This window comes from Carya illinoinensis, chromosome 16 (assembly GCF_018687715.1).
Source record: "Carya illinoinensis cultivar Pawnee chromosome 16, C.illinoinensisPawnee_v1, whole genome shotgun sequence".
Classification (NCBI taxonomy): domain Eukaryota; kingdom Viridiplantae; phylum Streptophyta; class Magnoliopsida; order Fagales; family Juglandaceae; genus Carya; species Carya illinoinensis.
The window spans coordinates 12,195,625-12,218,666 of NC_056767.1; the positions used below are offsets into that span (position 1 = coordinate 12,195,625).

The 23,042-nt window shown below is 36.3% G+C and overlaps 2 protein-coding genes across 11 annotated transcripts; both read right to left on the bottom strand.

Annotated features, from left to right (window-relative positions):
- Positions 1–1,378: 1,378 nt before the first annotated feature.
- Positions 1,379–21,100, bottom strand: LOC122299389. Of its 10 annotated transcripts, none has more exons than XR_006239677.1 (4): positions 20,491–21,100; positions 10,933–13,717; positions 6,603–6,644; positions 1,379–1,735 (listed from the first exon to the last, which is right to left on the bottom strand). XR_006239677.1 is itself a non-coding variant. In XM_043109643.1 (3 exons), exons 1-3 carry the CDS (start codon positions 20,839–20,841, stop codon positions 14,380–14,382), a joined length of 306 nt encoding a protein of 101 aa, XP_042965577.1. In that variant the 5' UTR covers positions 20,842–21,100; the 3' UTR covers positions 14,151–14,379. The 10 variants fall into 10 exon arrangements, 1 of the variants encoding a protein (XP_042965577.1); XR_006239676.1 differs by having other exon boundaries at positions 1,379–2,797; XR_006239680.1 differs by lacking the exon at positions 10,933–13,717 and having other exon boundaries at positions 1,379–2,797; positions 20,491–20,602; positions 20,823–21,098.
- Positions 15,390–17,340, bottom strand: LOC122299388. The gene is made up of 2 exons (XM_043109642.1): positions 16,018–17,340; positions 15,390–15,905 (listed from the first exon to the last, which is right to left on the bottom strand). Exons 1-2 carry the CDS (start codon positions 17,149–17,151, stop codon positions 15,900–15,902), a joined length of 1,140 nt encoding a protein of 379 aa, XP_042965576.1. The 5' UTR covers positions 17,152–17,340; the 3' UTR covers positions 15,390–15,899.
- Positions 21,101–23,042: the final 1,942 nt, after the last annotated feature.

Genomic DNA, 23,042 nt, shown 5'->3' on the forward strand with positions numbered 1-23,042 from the left:
TGTCTCTATAGAATCCGAAAGAACAAGTCTAAAAAAATTATCAGCAACAACATTCTTAACTCCTTTTTTATCTTTAATTATCAAATCAAATTCTTGCAGCAAAATGATCCATCTAAGCAACTTGGGCTTTGCATCTCTTTTTTTCTCTAAAAGGTATTTCAATGTAGTTTGATCAGTAAAAATGACAATTTAAGACCCAATCAAATAAGATCAAAATTTGTCAAGTGCAAAAACTACTGCAAGTAGCTCTTTTTTAGTTGAATAATTCATTTGAGCACTATTTAAAGTTCTACTTGTATAATAAATAACCCAAGGCTTTCTTTTCTTACGTTGGCCCAACACAGCTCAAACAACATAATCATTAGCATCACACATAATCTCAAATGGTAAATTCCAATCAGGTGATTGCATAATTGGAACTAAAATCAACATACATTTTAACTTTTAAGATTTAGTTGTTCAATAAATGAATACAAGCTTCCCCACATGATCGATGTTATTGTTATACTCGACTCTTACTATGTAACAATCCCACCATGGGAAGGGTGGGATCGCTACGTACATACATGTTCCTAGGGATGAAAACTGACCTCATCGGCACGGTTTTTGGGTAAAACATACGCCGACCGACGAGGTGAGATATGCCGGAGCAACTTATCTTAACCGGTCGATGGGGAGGAGGAAAACCGTCCATATCTATCCCGGTGGTTCTCTGGCGGTTCACGGTGGGTTCTTGGTTCCCCTAACAGCGCTAGTTCTCTAAGAGAGTAGAGAGAGAGAGAGTTACAAAGGAGAGAGAGAGTATGAGAAACGAACGTGAATCAGGGAAGAAGAAGAAGAAGGAAGAAGAAGATTTAAACGAAGTCGTTTGGTTCTAAATCAAACGGTGTCGTTCTACTTTTTTTTTTCGTTTCTCATAGATAAAATGACGCTGTCTAGTTTAATACAAACTGCGTCATTTAGATATATTTTAAACACAACTGAAGGCATCAAAAGATGTCGTTCCACTTAAATTTAAATGAAATTACGTCGTTTTATATAGGTATAAATTAAAAAAAAATATAAGTATATGTGGTTAGCCGGTTCAACGGTTTGAGACAGCCTCAAGCCGTGACCGAACCGACGTCTGTCAGTTTTGTTAAATTTCTACCGCCAGCCAACCGGTTCCTTGGCAGTTCCAGCCGGTTCCAGACTTCAGCAGTCGATCTGTGTCAGTCACGATCGGTTTGTCAGTTTCTTGTACACCCCTACCTGTCCCTCTTCCATTTCTTTTCTTTCTATTATTTATTTATTTATTTTCTTTTCTAGTAATATGCGATCGACATAAACATAACACGTGTACTCTAAATTTCTAATTTAATAAATTGAATACTTGGTAAACATTCTATTTAACATTCCTCCATAAACAGACTCTCAAGATCTATCATACTTTCGTAAAAACATAATTGTTCTAGTTAGGAAAAGACTCCATCTCTATTATACATACAAGAAGGCACTAAGTCAATATATAAGAGTTTATTATCACCCCACCATAATGGTTATATAATACCAAAAGATACATGGTTTAAAGTCAAACCCAATAAAACGTCCTGACAAGGGACTCATCCCAACATAAAAACAAAACATCCATAAACATAACCCATAATTCATATAAGGTCGAACCAACATAGAAGACACTAAACATCTACCTCTCCCTCTGCAATAATGCCCTGCTCCCTGACCTTTTCATCATTACCTATACGTTTAAAGCATAAATACAAAGTGAGTCTAATACTCAGTAAGCAATACACCATGTTGTTAACTTATTAATCGTCTAATATTTTCTTTTGAAAACTTGCATACATACACATTTGCTACTTTGACAATGTTTTCATGCGTAAACAGTTTAAAAAATAAATCATACTTTCATGCATAAACATTTGAACAATACTTTTATGCATAATACTGAAACAGTACTTTCAAGCATAAACGTTCAAACAATACTTTCATGCATAAACATTTAAACATTATTTTCATGCATAACATTACTTTCATGTTTTACTTTCATTTAGCTTGTACACACTATTATGCCCCGTGTGTTGGGGTTAGCGGTCTTTTAGACCTGATTTCACCCGTAGCCGTGGGTTAGGAATCATTTTCTCTCAGGGTGCAGCACTGGGTGTACCGCCAATACAACTTACCTGGCATTACAATCTGCCCATTCCTTTGGTACCATCATTCATTTATCAATCATAGCCATTACATAGTTTCATATATTAAAATATTAATTTCCTTTCAGTCCTATCTTTTTTTCATTTAGTCCTTTATTTTTCAATCCTTTTCATTTAACAGTTCATTCATAGAAAAAAGTCATTGTTTAAATGAGCTTAAACATCATCTTTCATGCAGTTACAAATTTTTGTACCTTAACATTCTTTTCATTTCTCTTCTTTCGTTGCAGTTAAACATTTTCATTATCTTCTTTTAGTCCAATGCATATACATTTATTTTTGAAAAATAGCATTTCATGTCATGCTACGTATAAATAAGACGTTAATACTTTGAGAGAAGATGTATGAAAATCTCATGACTTAGCATCTACGTGCATAAATTACCTTATACACATACAAACAATTATAATTAATAGAATACTTAACAGGGGCTACCAAGAAAAGCTTGTACATAGTATATACATTTACAATTTCTTTACGATAACATTTGAAGAGAGACATTCTTTCATAAGAGAACTTTGTGTAAAAGCATGGTTATAGCTACTTATCTCGATGCTCCTCGATACTTCCAATCATCAATATAAGTCCTATTCCAATAAATAATAAACGTGTTAATAATTATCCAAGATCCTTTAGGCCTCTCTTTAAATGAGAAAGCTGTAATATTACAATTTAACGTATTTTCTATCCTTAACGTTATCTTAATTAAGTAACCTCTTATCTAACATTTACGAAAGTAACATAATTAATACTAAAACATGTTATACTCTAATCGCACAAGCAATGTTTAATAGTTTAGATAACATCTTTCCTTAGAATTAAACATAGCAAAATTACTCATTAAATAAATTGTAAAACCTTTAAACACTCAAGCTTATGCTTTACCCATTTAATACCTTTTAAAGTAAGGTATAAATTATAAAAGCTAAGCAAAACCTATAAATAAATCTTAACATAGTACACATGGCATCAACATATATATATATATATATATATATATATATATATATCAAAAGATCAACTAACATTAATTATGACTAATCAAGTTACTTATTAAAATGCCATTTTCAAATATAGGAGAAATACATAGCAAATTCTTTCAATAAATTTCGGTTTGGGCCAAAAACAAAGCATACATGTTTATTTCCAATATAAGAATTTAAATACATCAAAACATAAGCCCAACAATTTAGTTAGCTTCTAAAATACATCAAAATCAAATGAGTTAAATTAAGATTTTTACGTTAAGCTCCTAGCTTCCTTCAAGAGGTAAAGTGAAGGTTCAAAATTTGAAGAAAATGAGAAGAGTTTGATTTCTTGAAGAGGAAAAGAAGAGACGGAAAGTGGCGTTGGCTATGGCTTGGGGAAGGAAGAAAAATTTTTCTTTCTTTCTGTGTGAGTAGAGGAAACTATCGTTTTTTGTTGCTCTTGAAGATGAGGAGGAGGAGAAAAAAAATAGATAAATGAAGAATGGGCATCGGCTTTGGAAGGGAAGAGAAGAAGACTTGCATCCTTGGGCTTATGGTGACAAACGGTTCAAAAAGGGAAGTAAAAGACTAAGGTAAAAACTTACCTCATAAGCTAAAAGAAGAATCAATTAAATTTAATAAGGAAAAGTTAGTCTTGGTCAAAGCTTCCTTTGAAAGTTTAGGCTTGATTGACTGACGGGTTCAAGATGAAAGGCTAAATTGCCTTTGGTCAAAACTTACTTTAAAAACTTAAGAAATGGATAGCTAGAATTAATTGTAAGAAAATAATTACTTCACCCACCACATCCAATGGTAGAAATCATATGGGGCTATTTCTAAATTAATTAAAGTTAAGGGCTTAAGAGAAAACACTATAAGGCTTTAAAAATCATGTAATTAATATATTTTAATAACCCACATAAAAATAAAAACACATCCATCTTAAACTAAAATAATAACATAATAAAATAATAAAAATCTTTATCTTAAAATATTTAATTTAAAGAATTAATAAAAATCAAATGACGTAAAGATCTACATAGTAAGACTCGGGTATTTCATACTATGTAGGTCATCATGTCATTTCATTAATTCTTAAGTTAAATATTTTAAGGTGAAGATTTTTATCATTTTATACTTTATTATTTTATTTTAAAATAGATGTGCTTTTATTTTATGTGGGTTATAAATACATTAAGTACATGATTTTTAAGGCCTTATAGTATTTTCTCTTAAAGCCCTCAAATTTTATTATTTATGAAAGAGCCCAAATGATTCCCACCATTGGATTGATAGGTGTAGTAAATATCCTGTTACTTTTAATCCAAGCCATCCATTTCTTAAGCTTTTAAAGTAAACTTTGACCAAAATTGAATTAAGCCTTTTTCCCCTTATGAACCCATCAGTCACAAACCTAAACTATCAAGGGAAGCTTTGACTACGACTAACTTTTCCTTCTTAAATCCGATTGGTCATTCTTTAAGCTTATGAGATAAGTTTTTGCCTAAGTCTTTTATATTTTCATTTTGAACCGTTGGCTTCAACACAAAAGAAAGACAAGTCTTCCCCTTATCCGATTGGTCCCTTCCAAGCTTGTGAGGCAAGCCATGACGAAAGGCTATTAAGCCTTTCCTTTCTTGTGAAGGTCACCTAGCCAAAAAGAAGACTACAAGTCTTCTTCCTTCCCCTCTAAGTTGAACATCCACTCCTTCCTCTATTCTTCTTCTTTTCATCTTCAAACTCAAGAGAAACCAAGCTTCCTCTCCACCCCTTCAAGCCATGTGACCCACAAAGAAAGAAATAAATTATTTTCTTTCTCCCTCAAGCCATAGCCAATGCTACTTTCCCTTTCTTCTTCTCCTCTTCAAGAAATCAAGCTCCTTTTATCTTTTTCAAGTTTTAAACCTCCACTTTACCTCTTGAAAGAAGTTAGAAGCTTAAGGTAAAAATCCTAACTTAATTCCTTTCATTTTGATGTATTTTAGAAGCCAACTTTTAATGTATTTAAATTTTTATGTTGCAAATAAATATGTATGTTTTGTTTTTTGCCTAAACCAAAATTTATTTAGGAAATTTCCTATGTATTTCTCCTATATTTGAAAATGGTATTTTCAATAACTAACTTAATTAGTAATAATTGATGTTCATTGATCTTTTGATATATATATATATATCTATATTGATGTCATGTCTACTATGTTGAGATTTATTTAGAGGTTTTATTTGGGTTTTATAATTTTATACCTTCACTCATATCTTGAGTTTAGTCAAACAATATTAGATTCTGAAGCCCTCTTTGTTGATCTTTGTCACTTCAGTGCTCGCTCAATCCAGATAACTCATGCACTATAGTTTTTCCATATGTTATTTTCGCTTACTTTGGCCAAGCCATGGGTGCAATTAAGGATGAGATTGGATTATCGATGTGGGCAGTTAGGAGTGGCAATTGAACATTAGCCCCACCAGCCCCAGTTGACAAGTTATGATGGACCTGCGAACTACTTGCATCCATGAGCAAACAGTTTTGAGGCGTCGTGATTCTAACAAAATTATGCAAAGTACAACACGCTGTAATGATGAGTCCTAGCCTCCCAACTGAATAGGCAGGCATTAAACTTAAACTTTTGAACCGTTCTTTCATCACACCAAATGTGCGCTCAATAATATTATGCAGTGAGGAATGCCAATAATTAAAATAATCTCTATACCCGTTGAATGCACGCTGACTATGCCAGTCACTTTTATGATACATTTCTCGTGTATGGTGGCATAAATAAGATTCCACTAGTCAATTATCCAGTTTTGGTAATTCATGGGAGTGTACCTTTTGTTTGATGCTTTCATTCTAGTGAGAGAAGTTGGTCTGGTGTGTCCTACAGTTTAATGAACTATTTAAACAAACCATATAAAAAAGATTGCCGATGTGCCAACTCAGTTTTGGGTACAAATTACCCAAGACAAGTTCTCTTCCAAATATTTTTTTGTGATTCTTAATGCCCAGTATTTTCATAAGCCCTATGGTTCCTTTGGCCTCTCTCTCTCTCTCTCTCTCTCTCTCTCTCTCTCTCTCTCATAATGCACATATTCTCTTTGGCCTACGGTCATAGTTTATTAAGTGATAAACTCACCCCTAAAAACAACTTCACCACTAAAACTCACCACTCTTGGAGACTTATAAACATGCTATAGTTTAATGAACTAGCTTCTATATGAGTATCGTATATTGGCTCCTAAAAATCCAGCAACAAAAAGATAGCATATGCAAGATAAAAAAATCCAACAAGAAAAAGACAGCAAATGAAAGGTCAGAAATCCAGCAAGTAAAATAATTTTTACCTTAGTCCAAGAGCATTCATGTTGCCATTAATGCACAATATTATGGCAACCAATCCAACAATTGAAAAGGAGCAATAGATTACCATACCTTCAGTGGGTGCCTTTGTCGGGAGGAGCATAGCTGGTATGGCTATAAAGAAAAAATCACAATTTAAAATTATTGCATAAATCTATATTCAAACCTGGTAAAGACAGAGGTAAACAATTATTAATGAAGATCTTTAACAAAACAAGAAAAAAAAAGTAACATAGCCAGTAACTAGAATATTATAAGCACTGACTTAGGGACGTAACTGGTCCGGTTCGGTCCAGTTTTAAACAAAATTTAGGAGCGAACTAGTATGCACCGGTTTTACATTTTCAAAACTAATTACTCACTGGTTACCCTTCTAAACCAGTACATTCGATTTTACCGGTTTTTGGTCCAGTTCGGTCTGGTTTTAATAAAAATAAAATTAATAAAAGCAGCTATAACTATATAATACCTAAACCAATGGGGGTAAGTTTTATCAAATGAAAATCTTAATTGGTCTTAGACTCTTAGGCCTTAGCCCAATTTAAACAAAGGATATAACTACAATAATGTTTGCTGCACTGAAATCATAGAGTATTGCCTAAAATGTTTGTTGAGCCTTCATAGTTTATTCAAATCCGAGAAGTTAGTGCCTGAAATTTGAAGTTTAAGATCAAGAGTGCTATGTCTTAGCAAACCTTATCTATATTATATATATTTACATCCATGGATAGCTTGATCGGCCCAAAGCCTTCAAGGACCAAATTACGAAACCCTAAATTATTTCAATATAAATTGATTTTGGTGTAGATTAAGGCTCTAATGCTTTTGAATTATCATCAATGCACCCAATAATAATATCTAAACAAATTAATCTTAATCAAGTCTATAAATTATTCAAATTTGAAGGCTTATCTTACATTGTTATGAATTGAAAAAAGCAAAAGATGAGAGAGAGAGAGAGAGAGAGAGAGAGAGTATACCGTGCGACGTAGGAGCCGGACAACACATTGGTGAGAGAGGAACGGTTGGGCTAGGGATGTGACGGAGGGGTTGGGTTGTTGGAGAAGGGAGGAGGGATGTGTAGCTGTGCTAGGGTTTTTTTGGGGGGGGGGGGGGGGGGGGGGGAAATAATTTTGGGGATATTTTTTTTGGGGGGGGGGGGGGAGAGAATCTGATGGGGGGAATGAAAAACGCCATTTCAACAAGTGTTTATTTAAAAAAAAAAATTGCGTGAAACGATGCCGTTTCAAGCAACCCAATTTCAAAATTGATCCAGTAGTAAACCTAAACAACACTGTTTAGATCCAATTTTATACTAAACAGCATCGTTTCTTGTATGGCACATGAGGTGTATTTAAATTAGTAAAATTAAAATTAAGTAAACTATTTAATGTGGATTGTTTAATTAACTAATTAAAAAAATAATTAATTATAATTATAATATGATGTTAATTGCTAATTTATTACTAACTTAAAGTATTCAATGTATTATGATATATTAAACTTTTTAGTTTTTACATTTTGAATATGATTAATAAATAATTGTATATATTGTCATACTAAATAACTATAGACAATACCAATACTAATAGTAATACTTATACTATATACTATACTAAAAGTGATATTAAAATAGTTAACTTTCCTCTCGAGGGCTCCCCTGAGTAGAGGTTCCCTACTAGCTTTCTGCAGGACAAAGTCTCGGCAACTTAAAGAAGATGTGTGAACAACTGTCTCTAACGAAGCAGAAACAGGATGTTATCATGGTGGATGAAGAGTCTCTCGATGGTGCTCTGGGAAGAAGTGAGAAGTGTCTGCTGTTTAAACTCTATACTGGTAAACAATTTAACAAGGAGGCGTTTAAGAGTACTATGAAGCATCTATGGCATTCTGGTAAGCCATTTTCCATTCAGGATGTCAGTGCTAATTTGTTCATTGCAGAGTTTGATGATCCATGGGATAAAGAGCGTGTTTTCAGAGAAGGACCTTGGGCATTCAATAAACACTTAGTTCTCATAAGTGAGGTTGACGGGCTACATCAGGTAACTAGTGTCATTCCTTGAAGCCCTCTTCTGGGTCCGAATTCACGATCTTCCCATTATGGCTAGGAACTGGAAGTTGGGAGACACAATAGGGAAGGAAGTTGGTAGGGTGGTGGAGGTTGATTTGGAGAAGGATGCACTAGCTTGGGGGGTGTATTTGCGTATCAAAGTTATGTTGGATGTTACTAAACCATTGTTACGTGGTTTGTGTGGGCTCCTCTAGTCCCTTCCGGGTTTGTTTTTCTTATGAACGTCTCCCAAATTTCTACTACATCTATGGCACCCTCGGTCACGGTCACAAGGAATGTAATCAGTGGAGGCCATCAATGGAGAAGTTCTTTGTCTTTGACTTTCCATATGGTCCCTGGTTAGGTGCAGGCAACCTTGGTGATTATAGAGGGCCGATTGTAGTAGGAAGATTTACCAAGGAGGAAGCAGCTCTCCGATGGGTCACGTTACTGGTCAGGCAGCCGGCGATGCTCTGGGTGGTTGGAAGGCAACAATTACTAAGGATTACGTTGGAGATGAGGTTGTTGGGGCGCAAATTTCGAATAATGGCCACGATTGTGATAATGATCACCAATTTCCGTTACAAGAGGGTAGAAGAGATAAATACAAGCCAAAGGTTATCTAGTAAGTTCTCAGGCGATAAGGTGGGAGTTGAAATTGATGCGGATGGTACGGGGCATAGCAAGGTAACTGATCAATAGAAAGATAAGGTGGAAAGTGTAACTGCTACGAAAGATATTGGATTCAGTTTTGATACTCCTCAACAGAGAGGTATTTGTGATAATCCAACAGACGAGGCTACTATTGTCAATATTTCTAGTGAGAATGAGGTTTTGAATGCTGAAGCAGAGATACCATCTTCCCCTCGATCCTCTCGTAAATGGAGGAGAACTCTAAGATCCCAGGTGCACCATTCTCCATCTATAAGTGATCATGGGAGGCCTAAGAGGTCTCATAGTTCTGGTGATGCATTGAAAGTAGCTAGAACTCCCAAGTGGATTAAAAGTAATGCTAAATACTAAAATGGGAAGAAGGAATCCATTCAATATGATGCGATGATGGCTGATGCTCAGCCCCACCGAGCTCAATGAAGGTCCTAAGTTGGAATACACGAGGGCTTGGGAACCCTCATGGTATTCGAACTCTTTCAGAGAAAATTTCGATGTTTTGTTCTTGCAAGAGACAAAACTTAATGCTGTAAAAATGGAGTTTTGTAGAGTTAGATTAAAGTTTAATTGTTGTTTAATAGTTGATGCTGTGGATTGAAGTGGGGTTCTTGCATTGTTATGGAAGAGGGATATCCCTTTGTCCATTCTGAGTTACTCAGCCTCGCATATTGATGCTATGGTAACTGAAGGTTCAAGAACTGGTATTTGACAGTTATCTATGGTCAGCCTTACATTGTAAGAAAAGGGAAACTTGGAATCTGGAAGTTTGCATAGGAATTATGAGGAGGCTTGGCTAGTGTTTAGGGATTTCAATGAGATTTTAATAGTACAGGAAAAATGAGGAGGAAGAGATCGACCACTTCAGCAAATGTTGGACTTCCAACAAATGCTTCTGGACTGTGAGTTGAGGGATCTTGATTTTTGTGGTCCAAAATATACTTGGTGCAATGGAAGACAAGATGCGGCTCAGGTCTTTAAGAGGTTGGATAGGTTCTTTGGTAACAACTCTTGGTGTAATCTGTTCAATAGAGCCTTTGTCACCCATGGCTCTATCTCTTACTCAGACCATCTCCCTTTATGGATTGAGCTAGAAGGTGTACAGCCAAGAAGGTAAGGTGCGAAACCTTTCAGGTTTGAGGCAATGTAGCTTGGAGAAGTAGAATGCTCAAGAATAGTCCAGCATGAGTGGCTCTCTGCGGCTCCCTCTATTGGCATGTAGGGATTATGGACTGTATTTCTGGCTGTAGCAGTAAGCTACAAAGGTGGAACAAATTCAAATTTGGTAAAGTCCAGGTTAAGCTGAAGGAGGCAAAGCTCAAACTCTCGCTGGAACAAAGTAAGGACACGACAGCCTTAAATACCAAGGAGATTGGTAAAGCTACAGATGAGGTTCAGAAATGGATGGATAGGGAGGAGATTATGTGGAAACAAAGATCAAGAGCTTTATGGTTAGTTGAAGGGGACTAAAATGCAAAAAATTTTCATGCTAAAGCATCTCAAAGAAAAAGAAAGAATTCGACATCAAAATTAATGGATGCAAGTGGTTGCTGGCAGGAAGGAGAGGATTGTGACAGGTTGATTGTTAACCACTTTATTTCATTGTTTACATCTGTAGGATCTCGAGACCAGGAAGTTAATCTTGACAAAATGGAGAGGAAGGTCTCAACTGAGACGAATACTGACCAAATTAGACTCTACACAGCTGTAGAAGTTATTTAGGCTTTGAAAGAGATGCATCCCAACAAAGCACCAGGGCAAGATGGCATGCCACCTCTCTTCTTCTAGAAATTCTGGCCTGACATTGGTAGTTCCATCACCTCTGCTGTCTTACATGTTTTGAACCAATGTGAAATGCCTCAAGCCCTTAATCATACCTTCATCACCCTGGTTCCTTAAAAAACGTCCCCATAAACAGTTAATGACCTTAAACCTATTAGTTTATGTAACGTCATATATAAGCTAATTTCTAAGGTTATTGCCAATAGAATCAAGCAAGTATTACCTGTGGTCATCTTTGATTCACAATCCTCTTTCATACCTGGTAGACTCATCGCAGATAATGTCCTTGTGGCCTATGAAATTTTACATTTTTTAAAGAGGAAGAAGAAAGGAAAGAAAGGATTTATGCCTATTAAGCTTGATATGAGCAAAGTCTATGAGAAAGTAGAATGGAGTTTTAGTGAATCTATTATGAGCAAACTGGGCTTCCATGAAAGCTTAATTCAGCTTCTGATGATTTGTTTTAGGTCTCATTCTTTCTCTGTTTTGATTAATGGCTCTCCTACTGGTTTTACTGTTCCTTCAAGAGGTTTGAGGCAAGGTAACCCTATTTCTCCTAACCTCTTTCTCTTGTGTACCGAAGGATTGATTAGTCTTTTGAGAGAGGTGGAAAGTACTAAGTCTATTCCTAGCATACAAATTTGTCATGGGGCCCCAAAGCTAAATCACCTACCATTTGCAGATGATAGCTTGATTTTTTGTGCTGCAAATGTGGACACCAATGTACGATTGCAAGCTTTGTTAAAACAATATGAAGTTGCTTCAGGCCAATAGTTGAATAGAGAGAAAACTGCAACGGTTTTCAGTGCCAATGTGGAACAGAATAACAGGCAGGCTATTATGAACTTGTGGAGCTCATCTCAAGTGCAGCAATATGATAAGTATATTGGCATGCCCCTAGTAGTTGATAGCTCAAAAGCAAGGGCATTTGTAGGTATTAAGCACAAAGTTTGGCTCAAGTTGCAAGAATGGAAAGGGAATATGTTTTCTCAAGGGGGAAGGGAAATTCTCCTAAAAGCAGTAGCTCTGGCAATTCCATCTTATGCCATGAGTTGCTTCAGGTTTCCAACAAAGCTTTGTTCTAAAATAGAGAGTATGATGGCCAGATATTGGTGGGGTCAAAAGAATGAAGAGAGAAAGGTCCATTGGCTAAGTTGGAAGAAAATGTGCAATTCAAAATATGCGGGAGGAATGGGATTCAAGGAGCTAGAAATCTTCAATATGGCTATGTTGGCAAAACAAGCTTTGAGGTTATTGCAGAATAAGGAAAGTTTATTCCACAAGAGGTATGCTGTTAGATACTTTTCTGATGGGAGCCTATTGATAGCCTCTCTTGGAGGTAATCCCTCCTATACGTGGAGAGGAATATGGGAGGCAAAAAACCCGTTACTAAAAGGTGGAACGTGGAACGTGGGATATGGAAGCTCTATTCATATTTTAAAGATGATGCCTGGGTTCCTGGATTTCGAAACTTGAGACATGAACTAAGAGCTGAGCAGAGTGTTGAGCAACTTAGCCAATTGGAGAATCAAGTTTTCTCACTTATTGATCCAAGTACTAAATGGTGGAATCTTGAAAAGGTTAGAACTCTATTCAATCCAAACATTGTTAATGTTGTTATTAGGCTGCACCCTAGTCATACTAGATCTATAGATCAATGGATGTGGGAACATGAAAAGTCAGGATCTTTTTCTGTTAAAAGTGCTTACAGATTCTTTAAAACTTGCTTGGAACCTGAATCTGGGGAGTCCTCAAATGGGGCTTTGATGAAAAAGTTTTGGACTGCTCTCTGGAAGTTAAAAGTTCCTCCTAAGGTTAAGGTTTTTGCTTGGATGGCATTTAAAGACAGCTTACCAATAAAGGCAAATTTGATTAAGAGAAAACTGGACATTAAGGGGCAATGTTGCTTTTGTCAACATCCAATGGAGGAGGATTTGTGCCATGTTTTGATTTTATGCTCTTCTATCCATGAATTCCTAATGCGCAGGTTTTTTATCATTCAAAATGGAGCCCAACTCAATTCTTTTATCACTACTGCAATGGATATTCTATTTAATGGTTCAACTGAAGAGTTAGCTGATTTTTTTCTTGATGGTTTGGACTTTTTGGTTTAGAAGGAACAAGATGGTTAATGAACAAATTGCTTTACCACCACAGAAAGTTATTGGATTTGCTTTTACAAAGAAATTGCAAAGTGCATCGATCAGACATTCCTTGCCCATTTCTAAGCACCTGTTGTACAGATAGCCACCCCCTCCTAAAGATTCTCTTAAGCTAAATATTGATGGAGCCCTTTTCTTTGACTTAAACAAAGCTGGTATATGTGTTGTTTTGAGGAACCATCTGAGAGAGGTGATAATGGCAGTTAGTAGAGTTGAAACTGTTTTTTTGGAACCAAAACAAGTAGAAGTTGTGGGCTTATTGAGGGGGCTACAATTGTGCATGAATATGGGCATTCCTAAGCTGATTATTGAAAGTGATTGTTTGTTTCTGGTTGAAGAGGTTAACAGCTCAACTGAGTCGAATGCAACTATAAGATCTGTGGTAGCAGTTGTCAAAAGTTTGATGCAAACTTTCCTTCAGTGCAGTATTCAGCATAGCAGCAGATTCACAAATGAGGCTGCCCATCGACTTGCAAGACATGCCTGACCCATTGAAGATATGTTCATTTGGTGGAATAGTGTTCCTCCTATAATTGAGAATGCAATTTTCATTGATCAACACTATTGTAACCTATTTTAAGGTGTTATGCCTTTATAAAATGAAGTGTTTATTTATCAACCAAAAACAAAGTGATATTAATACTACATATACTTATAGTGATATTAATACTAACATATTAAGTTAACTATATTATTATACATATATTATGCTATAACTCTTATAATATATTAATATATACTAATACTATATATTATACATTATGGAATTTATATTATATATTATATAATAATACGTTGATATTAAATTATTACTAATACTATATACTATACTAATAGTGATATTAATACTAGATATAGTTAGGCCTATGCATATGACCTGGCAACCCGTATGATCTGAGTGTTCTGAACTGACCCGACCCGACCCAACATTTAACAGGTGACTAATGATCAGGTCACCAATTCGATAAAACATCGAGTTTGAATTTTAGTATTAAACCGACTGAATATCAATTCTTCTTTGGTCATTTCTATCAAACCCTAGCGTTCAAGTACCATGCGAGCGGCGATGTCATTCTATAGCTTGAAAATATTGAATCTGTTTAAAACCTGTGAGGGTAGAGAAATAGTAACACGAGTAGGGGATAAACTCTATAAGGGGAAAAGAAAGAGGAAGCATTAGCAGACGGCTTTAATGGAGGTTGTAAGGGTGAGCTCCCAGCCTTTTGGACACCTCTTTCGCTTCACAACTTCTACTGCCTCTGCTGCCACATGCTCCAAAATTGGATTTCTCAGGTGCTACTCCTCCTCCGCATCTTCCACTGCCATCGCAACCGCTACCTCTTGCCGTAACCGTCGATCTTCCTCTTCAGAGAAAAAATAAAACCAAGTAAAAAAAATCATATGGAAAAACTAGCTCCATTTTAAGAGCTACAACCCTTAAGCCTTCATGGAGAAAATGTGGAGCAGACTTTGATAATGATCAAGCCCGATGGTGTCTAGTGATTTTGCTTGTTTTCTAGGTTTCTAGGTTTTTATTTGTTATAGATCTTCTTGTTGGGGGATTTGTTATAGATCTCGTTGTAGGGGGATTAATTTGTTGGGGGCTTTCTGGGTTTTCATTTGTTGGGGGATTTTTTGCTTTCAATAAATCTGAAGTGGATGACTCGATAGATTTTTTTCTTGGTTGTCCTCATCTATGCAGTAATCACCTTTATGTTTGGTTGATGAGAGTTTTAAAAAATAACAGAACTTATTGGCCAAATGATCTAAAAATGTATGAGCTTAATCAACTTGCTTTTCTTGGTTGGGTCGGGAATTTTCTTCTGTAGAAAATGAGTACAAACAAGGTCCCTTTGCTGATGAAGAAGAAGTAATATTTTTAATTTAATTTAATTTAATTTATTTATTTATTTTTTAAATAAAGACTAAGTAGGGTCATACGAATTCAACCCGATTCTGTTTTGACAGGTGGTTTGGATCAGGTTGGTCTTAAATTGAGATGTTCGGGTCGGGCTGAGTGCAAACCCTGTATTTTCAATTCGGGTTGCAAGCCTATATATAGTTATGATGATATTAATACTAACATATTAAGTTAACTATACTATTTACATATATTATGCTGTAACTCTTACAATATATTAATATATACTAATACTATATATTATACTATTATAGTGTTACTACTTTTTTTTTTTTTTGATAGGTAATAGAGAGCTTTATTAAGATAAAGATGGGCATAGCCCAGGTACACTGGAGGTATACATGAGCATACACCTATTTAGGAACTAGAGACAGAAGCAAGAAAATCATGGAAGCTTAGGCCATTAAAGTCTAAAGCCATGGCCCACAGAAATAAAGTCTTCCATAAGAAACTCCGAAACTCTTCCGAGGAACGTTCATGATCCTCGAAAAGTCTCTCATTTCTTTCATTCCAAATACACCAAAAAATACAAATTGGAGCCATCCTCCACAAAGATGCAATTTGCGGAGTCCCGGAGATTCCTCGCCAGCTTGCTAAAAGCTCCACCACCCGACCTGGCATTACCCATGCTATTCCCATTCTGTTGAAGAAGTAGTTCCATATCTCACTTGCGAACTTACAGTGTAGGAGTATGTGGTCCACTGTCTCTCCATTGTTTCTACACAAACAGCACCAGTCCACAATAATAAGGCCACGTCTTCTAAGATTGTCAGTGGTCAAGATCTTCCCTAGTGCTGCTGTCCATACAAAAAATGCAGCCTTAGTTGGTGCTTTGCTTCTCCAAATATTCTTCCACGGAAACTTAGGCCTTTGTTGCATGGTATTGACTTCATAGAAGGAACGTACCGAGAATTTCCCCTTTCTATTCGGCCTCCAAACCATCACATCTTCAGTTGTGGCAGCAATGGGCAAGCTGTACAGTAAATTCATAAACTCCAGCAAGTCATTTACTTCCCAATCATTTGCATCCCTGGTAAGACTAATATTCCACTCCTGTGTGTCTTGAAAGATCACCCTCAAATCAGCCACCACAGCTGCTTTCTCCCGTGCAATAGCAAAGATTGTGGGATAGGCATCCTTTAGAACCAGATCACCCACCCACCTATCCATCCAAAAACTGATCCTACTACCATCCCCTAAACATAACCGGGTATTGCAAGAAAAGGACTCCCACCCCTTCCTTATATACTTCCAAAGCCCCACACCATAAGTCCCCCTTCCCTCTTTAGAACACCAACCCCCACATTCACTACCATACTTTATGTCAATCACTCCTTTCCATAAAGCTTCCCTCTCACAATTATACCGCCACAGCCATTTACCCAACAATGCCATATTAAAGGCCCTTACATCCCTAATCCCCAACCCACCATCTCTCAACGGAGTACAAATCTTATCCCATCCCACCAAATGATACTTGAACTCTTCTCCTATCCCACCCCATAGGAAATCTCTCTGAAGTTTCTCCAATCTCTGTGCAATGCTAGCAGGGAGTGGGAATAAGGATAAAAAGTATGTAGGAAGGTTAGATAGCGTACTTTTAATCAAGGTTATTCGTCCCCCTTTTGATAAGTATACCTTTTTCCACCCAGCCAGTCTACGTTCGAATTTTTCCAGCACCCCTTCCCAAATAGATTTTGCTTTGAAAGAAGCCCCCAGCGGAAGGCCCAGATATTTCAAAGGCAAGGAAGAGACCACACAACCCAAGATGTTAGCTAGCCCCCTGATATTATTTACTTCTCCCACTGCAACCATCTCCGTTTTAGCAAGATTGATCTTCAACCCGGACACGGCTTCAAAGCATAGCAAAATAGCCTTCAGGGATTCTATATGACCTGCCGTTGCCTCACAAAATAATAAGGTATCATCTGCAAACAAGAGATGAGAAATAATGATGGAACCATGATTGCCCCCCACATTAAAACCTGAGAAAAATCCACCCCCTACCGCCGCTGACACCATTCTGCTTAGTGCCTCCATAATCAGAACAAATAAGAGAGGGGATAATGGATCTCCTTGCCGTAACCAAGACCGAGAAACCCACTGGATCCCCGTTAACCAAGACCGAGAAACGCGCCGTTGATACACAGTGTCTTATCCACTGCCTCCATCTTGCCCCAAACCCACTTCTAACCAACATATACACCAAAAAATCCCAATTCACGTGGTCGTACGCCTTATAATGATATAGTGATACTAATACTATATGTTATACATTATGGAATATATATTATATATTATATAATAATATATTGATACTAAATTATTACTAATCCTATATACTATACTAATAGTGAAATTAATACTATATAATAACATATGGTCATAGTGATATTAATAATATATATGGTTATAGATATTTAGACTTTTAGTTATAATGAATTAGTGATTAGTATAGCTTTATAATCGTATTAGACTATTAGTATTAGTATAATTATATATTAATATTAGTTATAGTGATTTAGTATAACTATATATTAGTATTTGTTATAGTGATTTTAATTTAGTATAACTATATAATAGTATTTCTGTATTAGTATTATTGTATCACTGATTCACTATAATATCATATAGACTTATAATAATATAGTATAACTACTAATATTACAATGATTTATATAGTTATTTATATATAGACTTAAAGGGAATTACTAATACTAAAAGTTAGGCCTAAAACCCGAACAACCCGGATTGTGTTTAGGCCCGACCCGGCTCCCAGGACATCACAAACCGACCCGCCCGACCAATGTCGGGTCAACTCATGCGAAAACACACTTCCAAGACTACGGCCCATGCATCGCACCTCATTCCCTCTGACTACAAAAAAAAGTACATCAGGAAAGCCAAAAAACGAAGAAAAACAGCTTCCAAAACTTACGAAACCTCCCACTCACAGGATGATTGAAGAGACACAAGGCCATGCACCCCATGGCGTCTTACTGGTGGTGGCCTTTGTGTTTGTGGTGACGTCGCTCGTTGATGACCAAGGTGAGTCCATTACCTCTGCCATCGCCGAGCTACTGAGCCCTGTGGGACTTCTAATCCTCCCCATCGTCCTCCTCCTCACCATCCAATTTGTCTCCTCCGAATGTGGCTCTTTCATCTTTAGCATGTTTTCAAATAGAACACAACAACAAATACAGTTGTGTGGATCTGTTTTTCGAAACTAGTTTGATCTCTCTACTTGAATCTACAACAATCATCATTCCTCTTTGTAACTTCTCCAAAGCCATCATCCTTCCCACGCTATCCTCCCTTTTGCCCTCAACAACCACACGCACCCCAAAACGTCATCATTTCCATCGGCAAGAAAGAGAAGGATTAAATAGAAAGATAAGGATCAAAAACATAGACATGTGTTTGAAAAAGACAAAGTAGCAGAAGACACCTAGCTTTCTTTGTTGGGGTTTCTTCTTGGTTTTGACTTTTGAGTTACATTAGCGAATTGCTGAGGTTTAGTGGGTTGAACGGGTTGAACCCAAGCACCTTTTAAAAAACGGCTTTTCAGTGCGGGTTGGGTCGGGTCTCGCGGGAGGGCCGAGTCAAGCAGCTTCTTGCACAGCCCTACTAAAAGTATTAGTATTAGGAAATAAAATGTAATTAATATACTAATATACATTAGTATACTAATGTCTATTAATTAATTAAAATGAAATGTGATTAATATACTAATGTATATTAATATTACTAATGTATTATGTATTTATCAAAAATTCAAAAGGAATATTTTGAGAATCTATTAGACCATAAAATGTTATTAATATATATATTTTATGTTTAATGTATATGATCAAGTAAATTTTCATGTTTAAGATTAAAGTTTTATGTTATTAATTATAATTTATATTATTATATATAAAAATTATTATATTATATATAATATAAAAAAATATTATACATAATTTTTAAAAAATAACTATAAATATATGTTATAGTAAACCGGTCCGATCCGGTCCTAAAAATCATGGAACCGGAACCGGACCGGTTCCAACCGGTTTTGGCATTTTAGAAACGGTTCCAGACCGCATTGGTTGGGTCTGGTCCAGTCTGGTTTTTCGGTTAAAATTTACACCCTTAGGCACTATAATGATGAGGTAGGCATATTGTTTCTGTAATCTAGCCAAACTAGTCACTCACAATCTTACTAAGTGCATCCTTTTAAATTTAAAGATGGATTCCATTGTCCTCTATTATTTTCGAAAAAAAAGGAATCTTTCCATTTTATGATGTGAAATAAGTAGCATCCATTTATTTGAGTAACTCATGTACCTATTGAAAAATCTTTATACTTTTGTCAATCCATTTTGCATCATATTGACTGAAACCATTTACAAACCAGCCTATAATGCAATCCCTTTCATTATATGATAACAAACAGCAAAAACATTCAAGAATTACGGCTGACACCCCTGGTTAATGTTGATTCCTTTTGAAGTTATTTTATTTGATTCTGTCAAGGGATTGATTAGGACAAATGAAAGCTGTTGCCTAGGCTCTCTCTATGGGCTTCAACTTCAAGGAAGATGTAACTCGTATTTCATTGCTGGTTGAGTAAATATTCTTGAGATGAAGGTGACTGAGATTTGTAAGTTTGGTTATCATGTTACCACAAAATGTTGATGGAAAGGAGTTGTTATTTATTCTGTGTCATAGCAATGTTCATCCTCCAACTCAGAAGGGACTAGAATATATTCAGATGGATGGAAAACTGGTAGAGAATATCCATCAAGTTTGTAACTTTTTTCTACCAATATGAACATTGCTAGCCTTCTAAACTATTATCTAATCTACATTCAGTGAAGTTCTTTGTAGAGAATCTTTTTAGAAGAGCTATATATCCATGACGATGGCTGGTTTTGAGTCAAAATTAGAATGAAACCAAGGGTTTAAAATATCTTTACCATATGAATTAGAACTGTAAAGAACATTTTCAAACAAAGATAAATTTTAAAATATATCTTTACCATGTTCATGCAAATCCCTTGAAACAGAGCCACATATATATCAAATTATATATCAAACAGAGCCGTATATATATATATATATCAAATTATATATCAAACGAGCCACATATATATCAACCAGAGCCGCATCACATGAAACAGAGCCAGAGCCACATATATATCAAATTATATATCAAACAGAGCCATATTCCAATACAATGCTCATGCAAATCCCACGAAAGATTATATATATCAAACTATCAATGGACTAAACTTCTTTAAATAAATAGAATTAAACTAAAATTATCAAAATATCCAATTATCAACTGCTAATGGTAGTGGCAGCGAATAAATATAACAACATATATTTGGTTACCTCGAAGGACCGCGCCTGAGGAGCCGTGGTGGCTGCGAATACAATGCGGCGTTTAATGGTAGTCGTAGGGGCGGCGGTGCGATGGATGCAGACAGTGGTGGTGGTGGGTGTTCTGAGTGTGGTCATTTTCAATTTATAGAGGATTTTGAAATGGAAAAAGGCAAATAGGGCGACTGTTTTTGATAATGAAAATCTAGAAAGGCAAGATTCCCCAAGATAAGGTCAAAGGCGTGGGAATGATCTCTACCCACTGCAGTTGAAAAATTGTGCAGAGGGGAAAAGAATTTTGCAGAGGGGAAGAAAATAAAAAATGGTCAGAGGGGTACGGTTACCTTTATGGTGCTCCAACATCCCCGACGAACACCAACGCCGTCTTGGTGCATCACCTGCGGGCCGAAAGTGTTGCAGCAAGTACAACACAGCCACGATGAAAGCACAGGAGTGGTTTATTGCGGTGGGGATGGCGTTGGTTTCGCTTGGGGAAGTGGTGAATTTCGGCAGAGGGGAAGGGGCGTGAATTGAAGATAGATGTCCGAAATGAGATGGGGAAAAAGGAAAAAATAGGAGGACGACGGGTCAGTGAAGAAGACATTGCTTTTTACTGTTAAATGCTAACTCAGACCCTGTTTGGTAATAATGAAGTTTAGATAGGAAGAGGTATTATGAATAATAATAAATAAAATATTATTATAATATAATTTTTTAATATTAATTTTATATTAAAATTTAAAAAAATTAAATTATTTATTATATTTTATATAAGAATTTAAAAAAATTATAATAATTAAATAAAATGAGACGAAATTATTTAGATTTTGGTAACCAATTCATTTTTCATTGTCCATTGTCAAACATATTTAGAACCATTGAAAACTTTTCACACTTACTTCAACTTGAACACATACACGTCTGCAGGATATCATGTGCAGTTGCTCATATATATTTGAAACGAGTTATGTGCCACGAGTAAAAGCAATATCATAATACAATTAAGTGGTTTTTAGGATAAATGACAACTTATCTCAAAAATTTAAACCGATTAAAACAAGTAGATTTATTTATTTATATTATATTCTTAACACTCTCACTCATGTATAAATTAGACTTATCCTTAATGAGTAGATCCAATAAGTGGATTAATATTAAATGGGATAGTGTAGAGTTGGTTCAAACTCGGGACTTCAAGTGTTCGTGTTGTTATTTTTCCGGGTTTTGTATTGTTTTATGGACAGTTGTATTATATAAATTGTCATCCTTCAAATTACAAGAAATTTGGCTAATTGCAGTTGGTCAAGCCTCTAGCTTTAAGGGTGAATTCAATTTGTATATTTCATATTTTGATCTTTATGGATTTAACCAGGTGCCCTGAAAGGGTGAAGAGGATAGAGAAGGATAGGGTATTTATAACATTGCTGCTCAGTTCTGTTGTGGAATCATTAAGCTTTAAGGGTGTAAAGTCTTATAGCTTCACTTCTCTTGCTCATTCACTTCTCTCCTCTCAAGGTTGAGGTTTTTCTCTCTAGCAGAGTTTTGTCTCTTAAGCTAGTTTTTGGCTGGTTTGAAGAGGAGAGATGGCAGAGGAAATAACAAAACAGTGGGAAGAACTGAGTCTCACGGAGAAGGAGAAGGGGGAGGTAGTACTGGTCCCTGATTCAACAGCAACAAAACAGCTACATAGTAACTACTGTCTGCTGGCTATGATCATAGCTGAAAGGCCGGTAAATAGAGAAGCCTTTAAGACAACTATGGCAAGAGTATGGAGATGCAAAAGCTGGATACAATTCACTGAAGTTGGAAGCAATAAATACTTAGTTGAGTTCCACTTAGAGCAGGATCTACAACAGGTTATACATGGTAGGCCTTGGTCCTTTGATAGGTGGCTGGTCTGCATTCACTTGTATGAAGGGGATAGATCAATCAATGAAGTTCCTTTCATCTTGGAAGAATTTTGGGTTCAAGCATATAACATGCCTTTGGCAAGTATGACTGAAGAGGTAGGCAAAAAGATTGGTGATACGATAGGGAAGACTCTCTCAGTACAAGTTGATGATAGGGGCATAGGATGGGGTAAGTTCCTGAGACTCAAGGTGGAGGTCGACATCTCAAAGGCTCTTCAAAGAGGTCTTTTCTTGTCTTTTGAAGGTAAGAGAACCTGGATCCCTTTTAAATATGAACGTTTGCCATCTTTTTGTTTCAAATGTGGGGTCTTAAAGCATGCACAAAGAGGCTGCCAAGTAATGAAAACAGACAGCAGTAAGCTCCAGTATGGGCCTTGGCTTCGAGCACCAGCAACCAGAGAAGGAGACCTCTCAAGGAAAAGGTATGGCAACTCAAGTCCACCTAGAGAAACAGAGGAGCAACCATGGGGGAGGGAGAGAGAGGTCAGGGAAGACAGTCCAACCAAAAAGCATGACAATACTCCAGGGGGTCAGAATGCTAACCTGCAGGATGGGGACAGCACAGAAACAAAAGGGGCAACTGTGAAAGACCACCTTTTTGTTTATCAGAAGACAGGAAGCAGTCAGGTCCTTTTTAAGGAAACAAACGTGGAG

What these genes read in the sequence shown, in the direction of transcription:
- LOC122299388 (XM_043109642.1), bottom strand. Translation starts at nt 17,151, where the DNA reads ATGGAGGCACTAAGCAGAATGGTGTCAGCGGCGGTAGGGGGTGGATTT.
- LOC122299389 (XM_043109643.1), bottom strand. An exon ending in CTCAGGCGCGGTCCTTCGAG is followed by an intron (nt 14,555 to 20,490) that starts GTAACCAAATAT and finishes TTTTCTCTGAAG; the next exon opens with AGGAAGATCGACGGTTACGG.